Source organism: Plectropomus leopardus, chromosome 15 (assembly GCF_026936395.1).
Source record: "Plectropomus leopardus strain MGB_pleo_1.0 chromosome 15, ASM2693639v1, whole genome shotgun sequence".
In the NCBI taxonomy this organism is placed as follows: Eukaryota; Metazoa; Chordata; class Actinopteri; order Perciformes; family Serranidae; genus Plectropomus; species Plectropomus leopardus.
In genome coordinates, this window is record NC_142190.1 from 1,740,001 (window position 1) to 1,763,337 (window position 23,337).

At 40.6% G+C, this 23,337-nt stretch overlaps 1 protein-coding gene across 1 annotated transcript in view; it reads left to right on the plus strand.

Moving 5' to 3' along the window:
* atp2a3 (ATPase sarcoplasmic/endoplasmic reticulum Ca2+ transporting 3) overlaps nucleotides 1-23,337 on the plus strand; it is a 67,195-nt gene extending 43,858 nt beyond the window's left edge. Inside the window, exons 9-21 of the mRNA XM_088088918.1 lie at nucleotides 2,226-2,314; nucleotides 3,943-4,045; nucleotides 6,327-6,458; nucleotides 8,801-8,921; nucleotides 9,239-9,453; nucleotides 9,857-10,192; nucleotides 11,806-12,026; nucleotides 12,123-12,325; nucleotides 13,067-13,152; nucleotides 13,412-13,545; nucleotides 14,694-14,811; nucleotides 15,708-15,825; nucleotides 17,077-23,337. Coding sequence (XP_087945044.1) covers nucleotides 2,226-2,314; nucleotides 3,943-4,045; nucleotides 6,327-6,458; nucleotides 8,801-8,921; nucleotides 9,239-9,453; nucleotides 9,857-10,192; nucleotides 11,806-12,026; nucleotides 12,123-12,325; nucleotides 13,067-13,152; nucleotides 13,412-13,545; nucleotides 14,694-14,811; nucleotides 15,708-15,825; nucleotides 17,077-17,120 — 1,920 coding nt within the window. The 3' untranslated portion in view covers nucleotides 17,121-23,337. The remainder of the gene's footprint in view (nucleotides 1-2,225; nucleotides 2,315-3,942; nucleotides 4,046-6,326; nucleotides 6,459-8,800; nucleotides 8,922-9,238; nucleotides 9,454-9,856; nucleotides 10,193-11,805; nucleotides 12,027-12,122; nucleotides 12,326-13,066; nucleotides 13,153-13,411; nucleotides 13,546-14,693; nucleotides 14,812-15,707; nucleotides 15,826-17,076) is intronic.

A 23,337-nucleotide genomic window follows, 5' to 3' on the forward strand; every position in this document is an offset into this window, starting at 1 on the left:
GCTCATCGGTGATACTCAACTTACGGCCCCCAGGTCAAATGTGGCCCCCGATACGGTGCCGCGTGGCCCCCGACAGTTTTTTAATTCACAGTTAAAATAAAGTCACTCTGGGTATCACTTAGTATCCATGAGGTGCACAAAACAACATCAAAACAGCACTAAAAATCCTTAAAATGTGCTAAAATCTTGAAATGTCCTAAAATCCTGAAACATCCTAAAATGATAGAAACATAATAAAATCTCAGAAACATCCTAAAATCCTAGAAACGTCCTAAAGTCCTAGAAATATCCTAAAATCCTAAAAATGTCTTTAAATCCTAGAAATGTCATTAAGTCCTAAAAACATCCTAAAATCGTGGCAACATCTTAAAATCCTAGAAATTTTCTAAAATCACAAAAATGTTCTAAAATCCTAGAAATTTCCCTAAAACCTTGAAATGTCCACAAATCCTAGAAAAGTCCTAAAATCTTAGAAATGTCCTAAAATCTTAGAAATATCATTAAAATCTTACAAACCTCATGAAGTCATAAAATCCTTAAAACGTCCTAAAATCCTAGCATCATCCTAAAATTTTAGAAATGTCCTTAAACCCTAAAAGCAACTTAAATCGAGGAAACAGCCGAGCCAGCTGAGTACCTCTGCGTTACGTGGAGTCGTGTGTGAGCTCCGTGAATCCTGCGTGTTTAGAAACATACGGAATCGGGGAAAGAAGAGACGATATATACGCGACCTCTCCGGTGACTCTTTTTTTCTGTCCGTCCTGCAGAGTACTTCCTGTTTACTTTTTGACTCTCGTAACACTTTACAACCTTTAATTTATCCGGAGCGAGCTGAGGGGAGGCAGGAATAATCGCTCTTTTGTTCAGCAGCATCCTGTTTCGTAGTATTTACACAGGAAGCAGCCTTGGCTGTTAATTTGAAGTGTGTTTTGACACTGTGTGTGTGTGTGTGTGTGTGTGTGTGTGTGTGTGTGTGTGTGTGTGTGTGTGTGTGTGACAGCTCCACGTCAGCCTCCTGTGACAGTAAAGGTGTGAAATCATCTTTATGGCCAAATACAAGCAGCTCACAGCTCAAATACAGCTGTCATAAAGAGACACGTCACATCATTAAAGGGATAATTCACCCAAAAAATGAACAAATGAAAAGTCATTATCTGCTCCCCCTCATGCAGATGGAAAGTCATGTGATGTTTTTAGAGCCGGAGATTCACGGGGGAAAAGCCACTGCACTCATCCCCCAAATGACACAAAAATAACACAATAACTGACAATAACTGGCCACAAAATGTCTCTATACTGCCCAAGAAACTAATACAAAATACAAGAAAGTTACTTGAAAATAAGTTAAAATGAAGTGAAATAAAATAAAAAAAGAGCAAAAGAAAATAAACCCTTTGAAACCTTGTAAACTTGTAAACCTTTAAACCTTGAGCATATTGAATTGATTTCTTCCAAAAAACTTTGGAAAAAAAGGCAATGAGCAACTTGGCACAAAATGTTTTTAAAAAATCGCAAGAAATTTGCAGATTTAGAAAATTATTTTTTTTTTCAAAACTCAGGGAAAAATGTTTAGGTTAAAAGAGATAAAAGCGAATGAGCAACTGTATAATTATCATAGTTACGTGTTTGAAATAAGGTTACAGAATTATTATCATTTTAGGCACTTTTCCTCAGTCATTGCCTTCTTTTTTTAACCCTTAAAAATCTTTAATTTGCTTCATAAACTTCGGGAAAAAAGGCAAAGACCAACTTGGCAAAAAATGTCAGAAATTGCACGAAATTCATAGAAGGTGACAAAGAAAATAACCTTAAAATTGGGTTTAAAAGGGGGAAAATTATTTTAAAAATTATTTAAAAAATGATAGGAAAATATATTTTAGTCATTATAATTATATATTTTTACAAAAGTATGTCACAGGAAAAAAAAAAGTATTTATTTTTTAATTTCTATGCCGTTTTGGGTTATCTTCTTGTTTATTTTTGTTTTCATTTTTTGCTTATTTTTAGATAATTTTCCTGTAAGTTGCTCTTTGCCTTCTCCTCGTGTTTTTGACAGAAATTAAATCAGTTTTTCAGGTTTTAAAGAGTTAAAGGATCTACGAGTGTTACAGAGAATAAATGAATCCTTTTCTTCATAATAATAATTATTCACTGTGGTCTTTATTGGGAATAATGTCCTCTGCAGCTCTGACTTTGCCTCCTCTGTGTGTGTTTTTTCGCTCCAGATGTTTATTGCTGACAAAGTGGAAGATTCCAGCTGCAGCCTCCACGAGTTCTTTATAACTGGATCTACGTATGCCCCCGAGGGACAAATGTAAGATCGCTTTAACACCCTCTGTCCTCTCAGCCTGATGAAATGCTGAGTTTTTGTTTTAATACAAGATTTAATGGAAATGATCAGAAATGGATTTAGGATGTTTTAGGATTTAAGGACGTTTTTACGATTTTATGACGTTTTCAGGGCTTGGGGACATTTCTAGGATTGAGTCCTTTTTTAGGATGTTAGGACATTTGTAGGATGTTGGGACCTTCTAGGATGTTAGGACATATCTGGGACTGTAGTAAATTTCTATGATTTTAGGGCATTTTAAGCATTTTAGGACATTTCTAGGATTTTAGGATGTTTCCAGGATTCGGGGACATTTCTAGGACCTTTTTATTTAGGATTTTGGGACATCTCCAGGATATTTTGACAATTCTAGGATTTTAGGACATTTCAAGAAATTTTGGAAATTTCCAGGATTTTAGGGCATTACTAGGGTTTTAGGACATTTCTAGGTTTGTAGAGCATTTTTAGGATGTTTGGACATTTCTAGGATTCTAGGACATATCTGGGATTTTAGTAAATTTCTATGATTTTAGGACATTTCGAGGATGTTAGGACATTTCTAGGATGTTAGGACATTTCTAAGATGTTTGGACATTTCGAGGATTGTAGGGCAGTTCTAGGATGTTTGGAGTTTTCTATGGTTTTAGGACATTTCAAGGATGTTTGGACATTTCTAGGGTTTTAGGACATTTCGAGGATGTTTGGACATTTCTAGGGTTTTAAGATATTTGTACGATGTTAGGACATTTCGAGGATTAAGGGACATTTCACAGATTTTGAGGACATTTCCAGGACAAGACTTGATATAAATGTTGTTGGTGAAACTCTGATGTAATTCTTGGGTCCGGGATATCTCACATCACTGCCAGTGATTCCCAAAAAAAATCTCCCTTAGCTGTGCTTTATGTGTTGCTATGGCGATCTATAAGCAGGGAAGTAGTTATGAAGCCTGTTCGTTGCTGTGTGTGAATATAACGTGAAGAAAAACAGCAGAATAATGACAGAAACTGAACAAAAAGGGTTTATAAAACAGAGTTTGTGTTTTTTTTAGTGGTGCGGTTACATCAGAGCGATGTTTTAAATCTCAGGAGCAGTGTGGAGGATTATGGGTAGGTGGCTGGTCGTCAGGTAGGAGCAGGAGTCCTCGGCTGTATTTGCATGTTGTTTATTTTGCCGTTTGGTGAGTACAGGCAGCGCTGTGACTCTGCATGAACCTGTCCATTTCATAACAGCAGAGTGTGGGTTATTGTGTGGGAGCTGCGCTAGCAACCGTTGCAGTCTCTACTGGGAAAGGATCCATGGTTGTCATGCAATCAGCACCGCTTGTCAGGCACACACACACACACACACACACACACACACACACACACACACACACACACACACACTGTTTACTACTGTACAAACACTGTTTCTTCAGTCAACTTTTGAATGCTAAACAACTGAATGTCTTCCCCACTCATAAATATTGATCAGGTTTCTGTGTCTGAGGTGCAGCGAACTGTGAAGTGTTTTTCCCTGGTGAGTGACGTCCGTCTGTGTGTGTGTGTGTGTGTGTGCGTGCGTGCGTGCGTGTGTGCGTGCGTGTGTGTGTGTGTGTTTCCCCCCTCCAGTCTTAAAGGAGACAAACCCATCCAGTGTGGAGACTTTGATGGACTTTTGGAGTTGGCTACCGTGTGCTCCATGTGCAATGACTCGTCACTGGACTACAACGAGGTCACACACACACACACACACACACACACACACACACACACACACACAGATAATTGCATTGGTACAATTTCTTCCTTTTCTATTCCATGACATCATTTTAATGAGTAACGTTATCGGCAATTATCCATATTTTCCCAGAGGAAAGAGCATCATCCTCACTGACAGCACCCTTCATTATTCTCTTTTTTTAAATTTTTGGGTTTTTTTTATCTGTTTTGCTCTCAGTCTTTGAGTTCTCGCACCGTTATGACTTTTGCCTCCTCCGGTGAACCGTTAGTCGTATCATTACTTTGCAAATGTCTTCGTAGTTTGTGTCTTGTTTTGTTTTCTCGCCTGTCTGGCGATCTCGGCGCTCTTTTTTTTGTTACATCACCATTTAAACACACTCCAGTTCCTTCTAGCTTCTTCGCCTGTTTCAATATCTCAATCTTGGTCTTACGGCTCGCGAATCGAACAAATCGAACAATGATGGAAGGTTTTGTTCCACTGTCTGCAGTACTCTGGCCCTGGATACTCACATTACTCAGAAAAAAGTTCATAACTTGTTCCAGCGTTTGTGGTTCCTCTGCGGCGGCGCCCTCCCCGTCTTTACCACCGCCCGCTGTCGCGCTGCCGTAGGCTCGGTGTTTCGTCTCCAGTCCGTCAATGATTATATCGTCCACTCTTGTGTATTGTTCAGGATCCTCAGTTCTTCTTTCCAAGCTTTCTATTTTCTTATCTTTCTCTTTGATTCGGTTTTTCAGTTGTTTGAGATCATCCATTAGGTCGTTTTTTCTGTTTCTTTTATTCTACTTCAGTTTCTTCTCGCTCGTACGCTGTATATTTTAAGTTACGAGTTGGTTGCCGCCACGCGGTTGTCATCGTTCAGGTGCATTGCAGTGAAGAGTGAAAATGTACATTAGGGCCGTCCAGAATACCGTTATTGACGGTATTTGGGGGTGACAGACACCGTGCCGACACCTTGCCCCCCAGAGCTTTGGGTGCTTTTTAAAGTTGTCGTCCTCATCGGTTGTTCGGACACAAAAACATGGAAAAATATGGCCTTTAAGTTTTAATGCAGCATTGTGTGGGTCAGGTCTCGTTACAGATGTCCTCGTTCATTAACAGTGTGTCTAAACACACACCGATGAGTCCATAAAAGGTAGAGCTGGATCACACACACACACACACACACACACACACACACACACACACACACACAGAAGACCTCTCCTTCAGCCGAGCTAATTTCACTGACGTATGATCTTTTTCTGTGGTTTGGATTGCTTTTCTCACCTCTTTGTCGTCACCATGGTATCACGGTAACCGTGCTGCGGAGCGAGGCCGGGGGGGGGGCGGCGTCTCAGCTGTCATGATTCCCGGCAGACTCGCTGTTTCTCTTCTCATAAATGCTCGTTTTGCGACCAGTTTTGTACGTCTTGAATAAAGAAGCGGAGAGTGTTATCCAGCATCAATTTTCTTGTGCTACTTTCAGACGCCTTTCAAAAGTTTTGAAACCATTGAACCTTCAGCAAATTGATGGTTTCTTTAAAAAAAAAATTTAAAAAGGGGAAAAAAAGGCAATGCGCAACAAGAAATGTTTTACAAATTGCAAGAAATTATTAGGTTTAGAATTTTTTATTTTTTTTAAATAGAAAAAATGTCAAGGGAAAAAGAGAAAAGCTAAGGGAAAACTATAGAATTGTAATAATTACATTTTTAAATTCATGTCACAAAAGTATTGTCATTTTTAAGCACTTTTCACAGGTCATTTACTTGTTTGATTTTTAGATGTTTTTCATTCTTCTTTTAATTTTCAGGATTTTTTAGGGGGGTCTTTTTACAAATATCATGCTTATTAGGGCCCGAGCACCCAGTGGTGCGAGTATTTTTCTCCCCTAATGAATCGCATTTTTGGAGGCCTAAACATGCCCAAAAACTCATGGAAAGTGGTGCGCACGTCCAGCCTGGCAAGAAATTTTGTATTTAGGTGGTTTTGGAAACGGCCGTGGCAAAATGGCTCCACAGTGCCCCCTAATGTCTAGACCCAATGCCCAGTTTAACCTACATTTATGAAAATCGGTACACTTATGTATCATGTCCAGACTCATAAATAGCCTGTTGGACCCCCCCCCCTTCCAAACCAGACAGGAAGTCAGCCCGCTCCAGCGTGGCCAGCTCCAGCGCAGAAATGTCCGACAGCCCTAAAGCTAAATATGAAATCTGTGGCATCTTTAAGATCATCTCTCAACCTGAGAAGTGTTTCAGGAGTGAGTGTTAATGTGTTTCTTCTCTCCCGCAGGCTAAAGGCGTTTATGAGAAGGTGGGTGAAGCCACAGAAACGGCTCTCACCACGCTGGTGGAGAAGATGAACGTCTTCAAGACTGACCTGTCCGGACTCAGCAAGGTGGAGCGTGCCAGCACCTGCAACTCGGTGAGCTCCATGACGACGTATGTGTGTGACACTGATGTGATGTTTGTTTTCGAAGGAAAAATCAAATGCCGAATATCCGCTGCATGATGCGGCACGAATCTACACAACTCAGCTCGCTCCTTTTAGGATTTCCTTTAGCAGCAGTTGTTGATGTGTTCAGCTCGGCTGGTTCTTAGTATTCCAGTACACCAGAGTACTGCGAAATCCCCAACATACGACTCTCAAAACTTACAAAAATACAGACGCTCATCTTTGACGCTCATTAACCTTTTGAAACCTGGATCACCGTCGCTTTCACTTGTGCTGCTGTCAGATGCCTTTTACAAGTATTTAAACCTTTTTAATTTTTTTTTTCAAAACACATGAGGGAAAAAAGCACTCCACAACATGGTAAAAAATGTTCCACAAATTCTCAGAAATTAGTAGATTTACAAAATTAATTTTGGTAAGCTAGGGAAAATTTTTAGGGGAAAAAAGAGAAAAATCCTAAGGAAAAACTATATATTTTTGTTTTTTTTCTTCATTTTTTTTTTTTATTGATATTGTTTAGTTTTTTTTTTGTTCTATTTATTTATTTAGCCTATATTTTTACAAATTTTCTTGTAAATTTTTCAATAATTTCTGGGGGGCTATTTGTTAAGTTGCTGGTTGCCTTATTCATGTCTTGTAAAGAAATCAAGAAAATGTGTCCATGTTTCAAAGGGTTAATAGTGAGGGAACTGAACATACTGGTCATAAAGGGACTCTAAATCTTAACACACCTGAATCTCGAACGATCAGTGGTCAAGTGGCATTGTGGGTAATGTAGGCACAAAGTTTTGACATTATTGAAGAAAAAAATATATATTTCCTTCATTTCCAAATCTGCGGTGCGCTGTCCAATCAGAGACACCCCTCCTCATTCAGATCTGCTGCAGGCGCTGCGCTTCTCAGCGTGAACGCAGCGACGAGGCTGTAATTACTCTGCTCGTTATTCGGCTCTGTCTCTGGCCGGCGGAGGCGATGACATAATGACCCGTCTGGTTACACGAGTCTGTCTCACATTACTTTACATTCAGATTCATGCAGACTTATAGACAGTCAGCAGGTTCGCGTCTGTTGACAGACGCACATGTTTGACTTGAGGGTGTGAACTCGTGACTGTTTGGTTACGAGTTCAAATGTTTAAAATGTCATTTAGATCAGCTGGAGAGACAGCGAGCCTGCCAGCAGCTTCACTGTGACCTCAGGTCAGTTATGCACAAAACTCGCTGCAGCTGATCACAAATCATTACTGTTCTTAATTATACTGATCTTAACTTGGGTGGTTTTTATTTTGGCATGTTTTCTTAAAAAAAGAAAAGAAAAACAATTGGCAAAAATGTTCAGCGAGGAAACAACTTGCCCCAAAACAAATAAAGAGAAATAAAAAAATTTTTTTTTTAAATCTCCCAATGTTTTTAACGAGAAAATAAATCACCAAAAGTCACCAAAAATCACCAATATTTAAAAAAAAAAAACAATTAGCAAAAAATGAGAGAAGAGACAAACTGCCCCCCCAAAAAATCCCCCAAATGATTATTTTTTTAAAATCCCCTAATTTTTTAACAAGAAAAAAACACCAAAATTCTTCCAAAAAGTTTTAAAGGAAATAGTTTTTGCCCACATTGGTGGGTCGGTGCATGAGACAAAGGGCCTCATCGTCTCTTCCTTCTGCTATTCTCAATGCACATGTGGTGCAGACAGACGGACGGACAGTTTTTGGCATATTGCAGAAGGATGTTCATCTAGATATTGATCTAGACTTCATGGTCTTGAATTCTGATCGGGTCTCATGGCTGTTCAGACTGAAGCCACATTTTTAAAAATCAGATCTGTATCTGATTTAGAAACATATATGAAAGTGTCAGAAATCTGATTTGGACCGTCATTAAACATCACATCCGGGTCACTGAGGGAGGTAAATAAAATCAGACAGGGGCCAGCGGGGCCCTCAGTGCGACCGCAGTGTAACGTCACTGTGAGGCGTCCTGGGATCAGCTCAGACTCTGAGCTGCAGGGACACCTGCTGGAGGAACCAGACGGCACATTTAATCCAGCATGTGAGGCTGTAAACCTGCAGTGTTTCCTTCTCGTTAACACCTCACATGTGAGGCCGCAGTCAGACGTCCAGACGAGCTGCCTGAGCGCTCGCTCTGAAGCGTCGTCCTTCAGCTGTCAGTAGTTCAGCCAAAGCTCTCAGCCGGCCTGACAGCTGCCCACGGATCCACGGATCCACGGATCCACGGATCCACGGATCCAGCTCCTTAGCTCTGACTCTCTCTTTCTCGTCCTCCGTCTTCTCCGCTCTGTCCGTCCATCAGGTGATCAAGCAGCTCATGAAGAAGGAGTTCACCCTGGAGTTCTCCCGGGACCGCAAGTCCATGTCTGTGTACTGCACCCCCGTCAAGCCGGGCTCCCAGAGCAAGATGTTCATCAAGGCATGTCAGAATAATAATAGTAATAATTATATTAATGATTACAATATTATTATTATTATTATTATTATTATTATTATTATTATTATTATTATCATTTTATTTTTATTGTTTTTTTATCAATCAATCATTGATTATTATTATTTTATTTATTGATTGATTTTTATAGATTTTTTTTTTTTAATATACTAAGAGACATATTTTTTTATCATGTCCTCTTTTTGCTGTGGTTGTTGCTGTTGTTGATATTATTATTTTATTTTTTATTGATTTTTTATTATAATAATAGAGACATATTTTTCATCTCGTCCTCCTCACAGGGAGCTCCAGAGAGCGTGATCGAGCGCTGTCAGTACCTGCGGGTGGGGACGGGGAAGGTGACGTTGACCCCAGCGCTGAAGGACCAGCTGCTGTCCAAGATCAGAGACTGGGGGACGGGCAGGGACACCCTGCGCTGCCTCGCCCTCGCCACCCACGACGTCCCGCCACGCAGAGAGGACATGGACCTGGAGAACTCCAGCAAGTTTGTGGAGTATGAGGTACAGCGGAGGAGCGGGATGTAGAGAGGTCAAATAGGACGGGGTCCCGCAGACCCCTGAAATGTCTTAAAAGGCGTTGACTTCATTAATCTGATAATAAGGTCTTTTTACTGACACTGCAGAGTAAAATCTCAAAATAAATGCAAATCTATAATTTAAAAACTAAAAAAAAAACTTGTCATGATGGGAATTAAGCCAGAAGAAAATGTCATTTTATCATATTAATTTGTGCTAATTTCCAGTTTTTGTTTGTTTTTTTCCTAATTTTTCCTCTTTTTTGTGCCATTTTCTCTCAAGTTGCTCATCACCTTCTACTGTTTTTTTTTTTTTAAAAAGGTGAATTGCATTTTTGTGGAACTGAGGTGAGAATCAGATCAAATCTTTCCTCTCTGTTTGGATCCAGTTGGGTCTGACGTTCGTCGGCTGCGTCGGCATGCTCGACCCGCCCAGGAAGGAGGTGATCGGCTCGGTGAAGCTGTGCAGCGAGGCGGGCATTCGTGTCATCATGATCACCGGGGACAACAAGGGCACGGCCGTGGCCATCTGCAGACGCATCGGCATCTTCGGCGAGGACGAGGACGTGATGGGAAAGGCCTACACGGGCCGCGAGTTCGACGACCTCCCGCCCGAGGCGCAGAGAGAGGCCGTCAAACAGGCGCGATGCTTCGCCCGCGTCGAGCCCGCTCACAAGTCCAAGATCGTGGGATACCTGCAGTCGTTCGATGAGATCACCGCCATGGTGAGGATGACGATTCAGCCTTCACACTCGTCTCTGCTCCCTGCACGCATTTCCTGTCAGTTCTTACTGCCTGATGTGAGACCAGGATCAGGTCCAGTCCGCTTTGAAGGGGGGGCAGAAAGAGACATCAGTGGGTTATATGAGTTCATCTAAAGATCCGCAACTGTTTTTATGCACCACAGCAGTGACACCAAACTGATGGCCCAATCTGAGAAAAGACCTAAAATCTGAGAAAAGACCTAAAATCTGAGAAAAGACCTAAAATCCTAGAAATGTTCTAAAATCTGTGAAATGTCCTTAAATCCTACAAATGTCAAAAAAATCCTGAAAATGTCCTAAAATTGGAGAAATGTCCTAAAATCAAAGAAATGTCCAAAAATCCTAAAAGTGTCCTGACATCCTAAAAACGTCCTACAATCTGAGAAATGTTCTAAAATCCTAAAAATGTCTTAAAATCTGAAAAATGTCCTAAAAACTTAGAAATGTCAGAGAAATTTAACTTAATTCGTAGAAATGTGGTCAAGTTTTGCGTCTTTGCTTTAGTGACCAGGACCGCTCAAAGTGAGAACTTTTCGGGTTAAAGATGCGTTTGTAGGGCAGGTGGAGTTTTTGGGGGGGACATTACCCCTCTGTCCCCGTGCCTAGAAGTGTCCCTGTGCGAGGAGAAAGAAATGCGTCTCCTCCTCCAGCAGGAGTGAGTGACTCGAGGAGAACGTCTGAGCGGAGGCCAGCGAGGCGCGACGTTTCAGACGCCGTCATCTCGACCCGCTCCGCTGCTTCCTGTCTGACACCCGTCTCAGACTGAACGGGCTGATGGGAAGGACGGAGACAACAATATCACCATTTGTCTGTCAGAGCGACTCCTGACGCCGCTTCAGGCCGCGCGCTGACAGATGAAAACATCTCTCGCTCCGCTTTAGTTTAATCCGAAATAATAACGAGACTTTACAGAATCATTTTCGATAATTCTCAGTTTGTTCGACCGTCTCCGCTCGAAGAAAGAGACGTTACCTGTGTTTCACAAGTAGAAACAAAAAATCCGTTTTTCTGTCGCCTTTATTGCAGCACACGGCAGCTGGCGGGTTTTCATTAACCCTCGAACTGCACAAATTTAAACTACGAATATAAATATGGCTGAAATATGTTAATTTTGAAAAATTCTCACATTTATCACAAAAAAGGTTTTCTGCTCACATGAGGTGATTTTTCAGGCCATTTAAAAAAGCTGCATTTCACAAAATACAGCCACAGCCCCCCCAAACAAACTGTTATAAAATTATACCAAAATTATATTTAATTATCACGTTCTTATCCCATCCTGAATTTTTGTTTTTTTTAAATAAAATATATATTTTAAAAAGTTATTATGTAATAATGAAAAAGCACTGATGAGGAGTATCGATGGTTGTTTCAGAGAGTTTACGGTCTTTAAAGACTCCCGAAAAGTCCTGGAAAAGTCCTGGAAATGTAAAAATGAGATTTTCCATGAAACAGGACTCATGATGTCTCCGACCATCAATCAGCTGATCGTCTGACCTGAAATGACGCTCCGCTCGGTTCTGGATTCGGGGTGAACTGTTCCTTTAATAACACCAGCGATCTTTGTGTCACAGACGGGAGACGGGGTGAACGACGCCCCCGCCCTGAAGAAAGCGGAGATCGGCATCGCCATGGGCTCGGGCACCGCCGTGGCCAAGTCTGCGTCCGAGATGGTTCTGTCCGACGATAACTTCTCCACCATCGTGGCGGCCGTGGAGGAGGGCCGAGCCATCTACAACAACATGAAGCAGTTCATCAGATACCTCATCTCCTCCAACGTGGGGGAGGTGGTCTGGTGAGGAGCGCAAACGCACGCCTTCGGTCCCCGCCTTTGGTCCCCGCCTTCGGTCCCGCGTCCTCGGCTGACGTGTCCTCTCCCTGTCCTCCCCAGCATCTTCCTGACGGCCATCCTGGGGCTCCCCGAGGCTCTGATCCCGGTGCAGCTGCTGTGGGTGAATCTGGTGACGGACGGGCTGCCGGCCACCGCCCTCGGCTTCAACCCCCCGGACCTGGACATCATGGACAAACCCCCCCGCAACCCCAAAGAGCCGCTCATCTCCGGCTGGCTCTTCTTCAGATATCTCGCCATCGGAGGTAGAGTCAGTGTCCATCTTTACAAACTGTAAAACAAATTTAAAAAAATGAACATTTTCTGTTAATTTTGCTCGTAACCACGATTTGTTCTTTTTTATTTATTTATTTATTTATTTATTTTTATTAATTTTTGTTGTTTATTGTGGTGAATATTTTGGTGATTTTAAAGAAAACATGTCTGTTGTCTCTAAAAATCGTCAAACATTTTTAAAGAATAAAAATGCCAAAATGTTTTCTTTAAAAATCAGCCAAAAGTTTTACAGAAAAAAAATGCTAAATTTAAAAATCATCAACAGTTTTTAAAGGAAAAAAGCCAGAAAATTGCTAAAATTTTATTGAAAAATCCCTAAAAATAAAATAATTTAGACTAAAGACTAAATTCAAGATGGTTTGAGATTTAAACAAACTTATTATTTTAGGTTTTAGGTTTGTGTTGCTGATCTTTCAGCATCAGGTTGTTTTTGTCAATGTCCTATTCTGGACATCTGAGTCCCTCCTGTCCGTCTCCCTGTTTACCTTTCTTCCATGGCAGTGACGGACGGCTGCTGTCTGCCGGTTGGACAGTTATTTCCTGTCTCGTGGGCGCTAAACATGCGTGCTGATTGGCTGTTGGTTGCAGCCTTTGCATCGTGTTTAAGTGCTTTTTTTTGGCCGATACACTCGAGCCTTCAGCCTTCGTTGTTCTCTGACGTCAGTTTGGCGTCAGTGCCTTTAAACTTTTCCCCCGTGTGTCTCCTGCAGGATATGTGGGTCTGGGGACGGTGGGTGCTGCAACATGGTGGTACCTGTTTGACGAAGAAGGTCCACAAGTGACTTTCTATCAGCTGGTGAGTCGTAAGATTATCGTTCTGCTCTTTGTCCTTCTTTTGTCGCAGCTCCGTCCTGTCCTCAGGACGCCCGTGTCCCCTCTCTCTCCACCTTTCATGCTAAAAATCTGTCCCGTCAAATAAAGGTGAAAACCCCCAAAATAATCATTTAAAAAAGAAAATAGTTGGGCTTTTCTTACGCCTCCACGCCGGCGTTTATCGTTCCCTTTTCACACACACACACACTAACACGTGTCTGCCTGTCTGTCTGTGTCTGCAGAGACACTTCATGCAGTGTACAGAGGACAACCCCATGTTCAAGGACATCGACTGTGAGGTGTTTGAGTCCCGCTACCCCACGACCATGGCCCTGTCTGTGCTGGTCACCATCGAGATGTTCAACGCGCTCAACAGGTCAGTCTTCCTCTGTGGCGATTTCGGGGCGAACGCTCAAACGTCGCCGCCGTCAGATATTCATTAACCCTTTGAAATTCTGCCTAAACAAACAGAAAACAAAAACCATGATAGCTACAACATCCACTGGATTCTGTTTCTGGAATTTTAGGACATTTCTAGGATTTTAGGATGTTTCTTGGATTTTAAGTACATTTATCGGATTTTAGGACTTTTCTGGGAGTCTAGGACGTGTCTCAGATTTTAGGACATTTCTAGGATTATGGGACATTTCTGGGATTTTAGGACACTAGTGTCTTATCTAGGACCTCTGTTGGGGGTTCGGGGATCCTCCACTGGCACTTTTTTGAATCAACAAGCTCTATTTTGATGCTTTTTTATGAACTCTGGCGCCTTATGGAGACTAAAAGTACAAAAACAATTCTCAGTGTAAATCACTTTAATTTTATTGTGAATTAGAAAATGGTTGCGGGCCGGATTTTTGTTTTTTTTTATGACGCACTTTCTTTAATTTTATCAGTTATTATGGTTTAATAACTTAAGCACAGATGGAGCAGTTCAAAGGGTTAAAAAGGACACACCTGCATTACAAACAGATCTTTTTTCACTGCTGCAGGATTTTTCTGTTTTTAATGTCCAGATATTTTTAAATCTGCGTTTGGTGAACGAGGCAAAGAATTAAAGCTCAGCCGCTCATCTTAAGAAATGGAATAATGCTTATTTGTGGAGGCAGAAAATAAAAGGAACAGCGGTATGAGGGGAAAACTCGCCGTGTTTTTGCCAGGATTGCTCATGGAGCAAGCCTGTCAGCAGCTCCCTATAGAAACAAATTCATGTCTCATTTAGGAAAGAATCTGAGAGAAGGAAGGCTGAAATAAAGAGCTGCCTGACCAGTGAAGATGTTATCCCAAAGCTGACGGAGAGGACGCGTGTTTACATGGTTGCTATCACCATATGAGGAGGCGGACTTGTTGTCATGATGCATTTAGTGTCAAAAAGACACTGAAGTTGTAATTTTCCTAAAACAAACTGATGAAGCTTTAAGTGCCAGAATCCTTCTCGTTCGATCTTTGCAACGCGTGAAAGTCACTTCCATGTAAGTCCCTCGTGTCAACATGTTTTGATCTATTCAAACTTCTCGCCGCCAGTTTGTCTGAGAACCAGTCCCTGCTCAGGATGCCTCCCTGGGTCAACATCTGGCTGCTGGGAGCCATCATCCTCTCCCTCTCCCTCCACTTCCTGATCCTCTACGTCGAGCCTCTGCCGGTAAGTGTTCGTCCACGAGACACGAGCACACTCTGACGATGGACTCCTTTGGATCTATGGGCTGATGTGAAGAATGCAAACTCATATTCATACATGTCCTGCTGACAGTGTTGTTTCTGGAAAAATGAAGCTGCAGAGAAAAGTACAGCAGCCCTGAAAACTCAACACGCTGCAGCTTGAGAAAACACAAAAAAAAACAATAAAAAAAACATAATCATAATCATAAAACACAATCAAATACAGAAAATGTAACAAAATACAGAAACCAGTACACAAAACACAGCCAAATTCAGAAACTCAGTCACACAGAGGAAAGGAAACGAAAATACAGGAAATGCAACCAAATACAAAACAAAAAAAACACAGACACACACACACACACACACACACACACACACACACACACAAGTAAATATGACAGTGCAACCAAATTAAGAAAACACAACAAAATACAGAAATATCTAACCAAATATAGGAAATGCAACAAATATATAAAAAACGCTTCAAAGCATGAAAATGTAACCAAGTATAGAAAACGCAGCCAAATCCTGGAAATGCAACCAAATGCAAAAAAATCAACCAAATACAGAAAACTTCAATAAATACACAAAACACTACCCAATCGAAAATGTGACCAATTACACAAAATGTGGTCAGACACAGAAAATATAAAAAACACGACCAGATAACAACAGAAGTTTTCTGCGACCCGTGCTGTCTTTTTATAACTTGTTTCTGCAGCTTTCTGTGCAGTTGCATGTGTGTTTGTGAGTTTTCAGTTTGGTGAAGACATTTTCTTCATTTATTTGTTTTCCTCAGCTGCCGTGTGCTTCATCACTTCATGTCTCTGTCTGTTTGGAGAGTTTCTGACTTTTTGTTGTTTCTCCGCCCATCAGCTGATCTTCCAGGTGACCCCTCTGCGCTGGTCCCAGTGGATCATGGTCCTGAAGATTTCCATCCCAGTCATCCTCCTGGACGAGGCACTGAAATACATCTCCAGGAACCATCTAGATGGTATGTTGAGCCTTTTTTGCTCCACTTTGAAATGTTTATATTTGATAAAGTTTGTTAAAATCGATGGATGTTGAAAATCAGATTTTACTGACGGTCTCTTCTGCTCTTTTTTTCTCTCCTGCATCTCTAATTCAGCCTAAATTCTTTATATCTCACCTTCTGTGAAAAGGTATTTTCAGCTGCTTCGTTTCCTCTTCCCTCTCCAGTAGGCTTGGGTGGTATCACGGTATTACAGTATTTCAGGGTATTTAGAAAGCCATCCCAAATACACGCGCTCCTCTTTCTTTTAAACCTATTGTATGTAGTGCACAGCATGCACCTCAACCGCTCAAAAGACACAGCGACACCTAGTGGTGGAGGTAGAAGTTAAAGGACTGTAAACAGCCGGTGGCCAGCAGGCAGAGAGACTGTTGGGAATAACGGCAGGTTTTGGGGTTTTTTGCTGTCATTTGATTCCCAGTCAAGACAATCTGGTAAGAATTGCTTCACATTGTCAGTATGGACTTCAAAATAGTTAAAATGCAAAATAATGGAATTGAGTGCATGATAAAAAATGTGATTAATTGCGATTAACTATAGAAATTCTGCACTTTATTGCGATTTTGTATCATTTGACAGCCCTAATTTAAGCCTTTGAACACTGGCCAAATCGATTTCTTTCAGAAACAAAGGAAAAAAGTCCCAAAAAGTTCCACAAACTGCAAAATATTAGTGGATTTAGGAAAATATTTTTGGAAAAATGTATATAGAAAAAAAGAAAAGTTTGGAAAGAACGATTTATGATTATCAAAATTTGAAACAATAGATATTTGAAATTTGGCGACAGAATTATTATTATAATTATTATTATCTTTTTCTTTTTTTATTTATTTATTTTGACCAATTTTCAGGTAATTTTCTTGTAACTTTTTACAAATTTTCTTGTTCCTTTTTCGGTAATTTATTCTATCAGTGCTTATTGCCTTATTTATGCACTTTTGAAAGAAATCAAGACTAATTTCTCCAGTTTTAAAGGGTTAATGAGAAAAATAGGTGTGTGAATATTACTTTTTACTTTTGTGGGTTTACATTGTGTAATCATTATTTTAAAAAAATTTAGTGTCGTGCACTTTTACTATCATATACCGAATATCCCGCTGAAATTTCAGGAAGGCATGAAATACCAAATACCGCCCAAGCCTGCTGTCTAGTAGAAGTAGCTATCGAGTGATCACTCTTCATATTTTAAAGGGTTTTTTTCGTCTCCGGCAGGTGATGAAGACAAGAAATATCGGAGGAGATGGCAGCTGAACTAAGACCTCTCCCTCAACACACTCACACACTTAGACACACGCCCGCCCTCTTCCCTTTACGAGCTAGAAACCTCCCTGTCTCCCCTGTCCTCATTCCCCACTCCTGCATGTCCAAAATAACACCACTAGAAATGAGCAGGGCTTGCATGAGAGTGTGTGCGAGAGCGAGAACATCCTGCGAGCATGGCTTCGTACGAGTGTGTGAGCGAATGTGTGCGTGAACAGACCGGATGCAAGATAACTGCGAGAGCGTCAAACAACTGCAGAAACAAACAAATCTGCCCAGGGCTCTGCTTTTTAAAGATTTCTGCTCATTGTTTTTTTGTTTTTTTGACTTAGTGGTGCAGTAACTGGACTTTGGGGAGGGAAGGAGACGGAGGACAGGAGAACGGAGGTCCAGAAAAGTGGGTGGGAATTAAAAAATTAGACACAGAAAGAGAGATGGAGAGGCCTTCCTGGTGTGCACACTGGCAAACGAAGAGTAAAAAAGGTGAAAACAGACGGCTCTCGAGGCGTCTGTCCACAAAAATCAAAAGGTACCGCCCTGGTTTGCAGAGCGTCCCGGCCGACCCTGCAGGAGCGCGGCCTTATCAGCATAACGCCATCGTCACAGCGCTGCTCCTCCATCGCTCTTTGTCTTCTCCAAAGTCTGTCGTTTTGTGCAGAATCACTCTCGCTCTCTCTCTCTGTCTCTCTTTCTGGCTCTCTTGTCGAGGAGGCAGCTGTGGGCCCGCGTCGGGTGGGGTTAGGTGGGTTAGGGAGGTTTTTGACGTTATCGGGCTCTTTTGAGTTGTGGAGATGTCGCTCCACCTAAAGGTGTGAATAGCTTTACGCCGCTTGGCCGCTTTCTACCGGCTCTTAATTCGAGGAGCTGAGGTCAGCTCGCAGAACTTGGCAAACGCGTTAAAATAAAAAATGTCAAACAGCAACCAAACCAGCATATCAGTAGAGTCAGCCAGTCCCGCCAGCTGGTCCTGTTGAGCTTCATTTTAATGTCCATCTGCTGTGCTGTCGTTCGCTGTCACATATTTAAAGGCAGATCTTTGCATCAGGGTGAAGCTCCACCACATTTTGTACATAATGATTGTCTTGGGGCGCCACGTTGTTGATCTGCCTTTGAACGTAGGTTTGATATTTTTCAGCCTTTTTCTTATGTTTATGTGTCTAATAGCAACTAGAATTTTTTGGGCCAGTATTGAGCGAGAGCTGCAGCCAAAAGTCACAAAACAGGCTGCAGTGTAACCACTCTTGGCACCGTCAGTGTACATGCACTAAAAGTGTTTTTGTCACTGACAGGCTCAGATAGTTAGTCTAAGTGTCTGATGTTTTTATCAAAGATTAATTTCCCTTTTGTTTAACCACAAACAGCCTCAAAATCGCCATCATTAAACCCACCAGACATTTGAATATGATCAAACAACCTGAGCCTGTTAGTGACAAACACAAACACTTTTAGTGGATGTCCAAATTATTCTTAAAAATTACATCAGTTATAGAACAGTAAGATAATATTAATGTCTATCAGATTATGGGAAGGATCCCTACACGGATAAATCTTTTGTGATTAAGAGTAAAATCCTTTTTAATTAAGCAGAAACATTCCCGAATTCACCATCACCAAACCCAACAGACTCCATTTAAATAGAATAATAAACCAGTGTTGCAGTAATTAGTAAGAGAGCTGCAGCCACATAACCGGCTGCAATGTAACCACTCAGGGCATATTTGCACTGTTAATGTGCGTCCACTCAAAGTTTCTGTCACTGACAGGCTCTGATTGTTATTCTTTGTGTCTGACAACATTATAGGATCCCTACAGAAAAAGACCTTTTTATGAAAGAGTAATATCCTTTTTGTTTAACCACAAACAGCCTCAAAATCTCCATCACCAAACCCACCAGACTCCATTTAAATACAGTCAAACAATCTGAGCCTGTCAGTGACAAAAACACTTTTACTGGATGTGAATTTATGTTACACAATTGCCCAATGACGTTACAAGTTACTCTTAAAATTTTATCAGGTTTAGACCGTCAAATGATATTAATATTTTATTATTATATAAAATAATAATAAATTATATATTATTGTATGACAACATTGTGGGATCCCTACAGAGGTAACCTTTTTTTTAAAAGAGTAAGATCCTTTTTGTTTAACTTGAAACAGCCCCAAAATCTTAATCGCTTTGATTTCAGGGCTGTTTCTCTTGGAGACACATTTTACTCTGTCCTTTCCATATTGTTATAATTTTAATATTATTGTACTCCTCCGTACTTGACGTAATTTTAAGAGTAACTTGTAACGATATTGGGCAATTGTGCACATCAGTGTCCATCCACAAAAGTATTTGTTTTTGCCACTGACAGGCTCACATTGTTTTTCTAGGAGACTTACAACATTATGAACAAGATCTCTACAGAGAAGAACCTTTTTGTTAAAGAGTAACATCCTTTTTGTTTAATCAGAAGCAGCCCCAAAATGCTTTCGCCAAAACCTACCAGATTCCACTTAAATAAATTCAAATTTTATTGTTGTAAAACTCACTTCATTCAGAGTCGAAAGACACAAAATAAAACTCACAAAAACCATCCTGGTTCATCTTTCCACTGTTTCAACATTCTCCAACTCTGGTTTTGTTGAAATTAACCCTTAATTCACCCAGTTACATGTAAAGATATGTTGGCTCTATACATGCTAAAATTACTGTTTATTTCAGTGGAGTCTGGTGGGTTTGGCGATGGAGATTTGAGGGCTGTTTCTGTTTTAATAAAAATGATCTTACTCTTTAAAAAAAAGTCTGTCTCTGTGGGGATCCTTTGCATAATTCTGCACATATTTATAATAACAATCTGAGCCTGTCAGTGACAAAAACAGGCACTTTTAGTGGACGTTAACGACACAAATGCCTCTTTGTCTCGCTCAATACTCAAAAGTCATTGCCGTTTGTCACTTTGACCCCAAAAAATGAGAAAATAAGAAAAATACTGAACTTACGCTTTATTTTATTCAGTTATTTCTGACCCTGCACCAGCGCTAATGTGTGCGTGCGTGCGTGTGTGTGTTAGTTAGTGTGTGTGTGTGTGTGTGTGTGTGTGTGTGTGTGTGTGTGTGTGTGTGTGTGTGTGTGTGTGTGTGTGTGTGTGTGTGTGTAGCCTTACTTGAATAAATTTGTCTGATTTGACTTGATAGGCTCTTCGGTCGATGAATCGCACAGTAGTTAAAAGTAAGTTAGGGAACGGCAGGTAAACTGCTCGACTGTCTCACCTGGTCACGAATCATTTATATATTAAGCACATTGAACATCCATGCCTTACACAGCCCACTGCACCTCCACATTCAACATGTGGTCGAAATGAATGTGTTTTCTGCTCGCCTTTAATTGCCCACCGCCGTCACTCACACGTGCCCCCGACAGCGATAATCAAATAAAGACTCTGAATGTCTGAGGCATGTTCAATAGGACGCCCTTTTTTTCCGTTGTTGCTTTGTGCGCCGCTCCCTCAGCTCCTCCTGCTCTCTCAGTGCTTCAGCGACTCACTTTGGTATTGTTTTATAATGACTAAATAGTAATGTATTTGACTGAATGAACCCACACGGTTTGAATTGTGTCTTTAAGTCTTAATTCTGGGTTTTGTGTTGGGCCCTGGTGCTCTGCGGACTGGCTCAGTGGTGTTTTTTTGGGCTCTTGTTGCGTCCACGTAAGGACAGAGGAGGGTGCACATTCGAGACAAAATTTTAAAAACGTTTTGATTGCAGAGATCTTAAAGGCAACTGTCGACTGATCTCGTTAATAAATTGAATTAACTAGCAGACTGTGCACATCCTTCCTAATTTTTCTTCCTTTTCTTGCGTCCAGATCTGATTTGGACGAGCAGGACTGTGACACGCAGTGTGGTTTAGAATTTAAAGGAAAATATCCATCCTCAAACTACATCAGTGACCGATCGGCCGCTGTTTCCAGGAGTATTTAGTTGTATTTTTCTGTTTTGTTGCTTGGTGATTTTTTTTTCTTCTGACTCCAGGGGATAACTAGCCAAACTTAGATGCCATGACATCATTGAGTCCAGATATTTCCAGCTCCGCTCGCTCTCTGGGGTCATTTTTGGAAATGTACAGCAGAAACTTGCTCACTTAAAGGGACAGTTTGGATGTTTTGAAGTGGGATTGTGAAATTCTTATCCACAGTCAGAGTACTGTAACACAGAAAATGTGCTGCTGTGCACGGAGGCAGCAGAAAAACAAATTTCAGCCACCTAAAAAATCAGTTTAAATAAATGCTGTATTGAGGATATTTTTTGCTTTATCCTGCTGTAAGACAGAGATTTCGCTCTCTTCAGAGTCACCAGACTCCTTTTAGAAAAACTGTAATTTTACCTCTCAGGACAGCAGCAGCTGATTTACCGCTGATTTTATTTATTAGTTTGTTAGTTTGTCTAAAAAACCTGGGAGGAAGGTGATGAGCAGCAAAAGAAATTACTTAAACATTAAAGAAATGTGTAAAAAATAAAAAAAAAAAAAAAAAACAAGAAAAGGAGAGTTAAAAACAAACAAGGGAAAAAAAATAGAAAAAGTGCCTGAAAATTAAAATAATTCCAAAATATAATTTTAAATATATATTATAAACATTATAAATACAGTTTTGCCATTTTTCTTTAGATTAAAAAAATATATAAATTATCATTTTTTTGTCATTTGTGGAATAGTCCTCCCCAAATTGCTCATTGTGTTTTTTCCAATGTTTTTGCTCAACAACAAACTAAACGATGGAGGCAGCTGTGAGCAGCAGCTCCTGCGTTCAGCGAGGTAAAATCACTTTTTCTTAAAGGAGTCTGGTGTTGATGAGATTGATCTAATGCTGATCTAAATCATTCAATGTAATAATCCCAAAAACGTAACAGTTGCCTACTGGAAACACAATACGAAATTTCCTGCAAATGTCCAGAAAAGACATCTATACTTTGTCCTAAATATACATCTGCACAATGTTTTTTCTGGACGTAGTTTGTGGACATTTGCAAGGAATTTCATATTCCATATGTTGTTACGTTAGTGGGAAATTTATTACGTTTAAGGGATTATTACATTAAAAGCTGCAGATTTGTATTACGTTTGCAGGTGTTACAACATGCAAATGTTTTTTTGGTTTGCAGAAATGTTCAGTGCTCGTTAAGTAGAAATTAATGATGCAAAATGAAAGAAAGTGCACTAAAAAACAACAGATTTGATGGCACATTTAAGGGTGGAATATTCCTTTAAATTTTACACCAGAAGCTGATTTTGTATCACATAATTAACGGTTTGATTTGGATCTTTATGTCGGGTGTTTATTTGGAGAATGTGGCCCCTCTGTTCAGAGCAGCAGCAGAGCAGCAGCAGAGCAGCAGCAGAGCAGCAGCAGAGCAGCAGCAGAGCAGCCGTCCCCGTCGCAGGTCTCCATGGCTCTGTAACATGCTGGCACTCTGGCCACCAGGCACTATAGGTCTGTATAGCCTTGTTATTTACTACTGAATCCTCAACTCTGTACAGAAGATGAGAACATGATCGCATGGAAACCTTGTTACTGTAATAATAACCTATACAGTATATAATATTTAATTTTTTGATAACTTACATCGATGACTCACCAACGACACACAGAAACCGTTTTTTTTTCTTTGAGCACAAGGTATCTAAGGATCTCCTCTTTTGTTGTTTTGTAGAATAGGACGGTTGTTTTTTCTTCATTGTTCCCATTCGGTTTTTACAGTTGCTGGGTTTTTTTGTGTGTCTTTTACTGTAGGGAAAAAGAATTATCATGTTTAAGATAGACGAGAATCATGCTTACGCTAATTAATGACGATGACGCTGATCATTTCAGTGATAGTTTCCCCGGTGTGAGAATGTTCAAGAGTTTGTGAATGAGCTGTGTCTGGTTTACACTGAGCGATAAGCAGTGATGAATCCTGGGATATGAAGTTTCATGAGTGTATATTGAAGGGCTTGGTGTGGACGCAGGCTCTGGAGACCCCTGACAGCACGCCACTCAAAGACCATCTGTAAAAAAAAAAAATAAAAATTCAGGTTCACGTGAAAAACATCTGAAGCGTCTCCGGAGCCTGAGTTCACCCTCTGAGAAATTAAAAGGATTCTCTGTATTGCCTTGTTAATATTAATTGTGGACACATAATTTTATAAATGACAAAGACGTGGAAATAAAGATAATTTATCTTGTTATTTA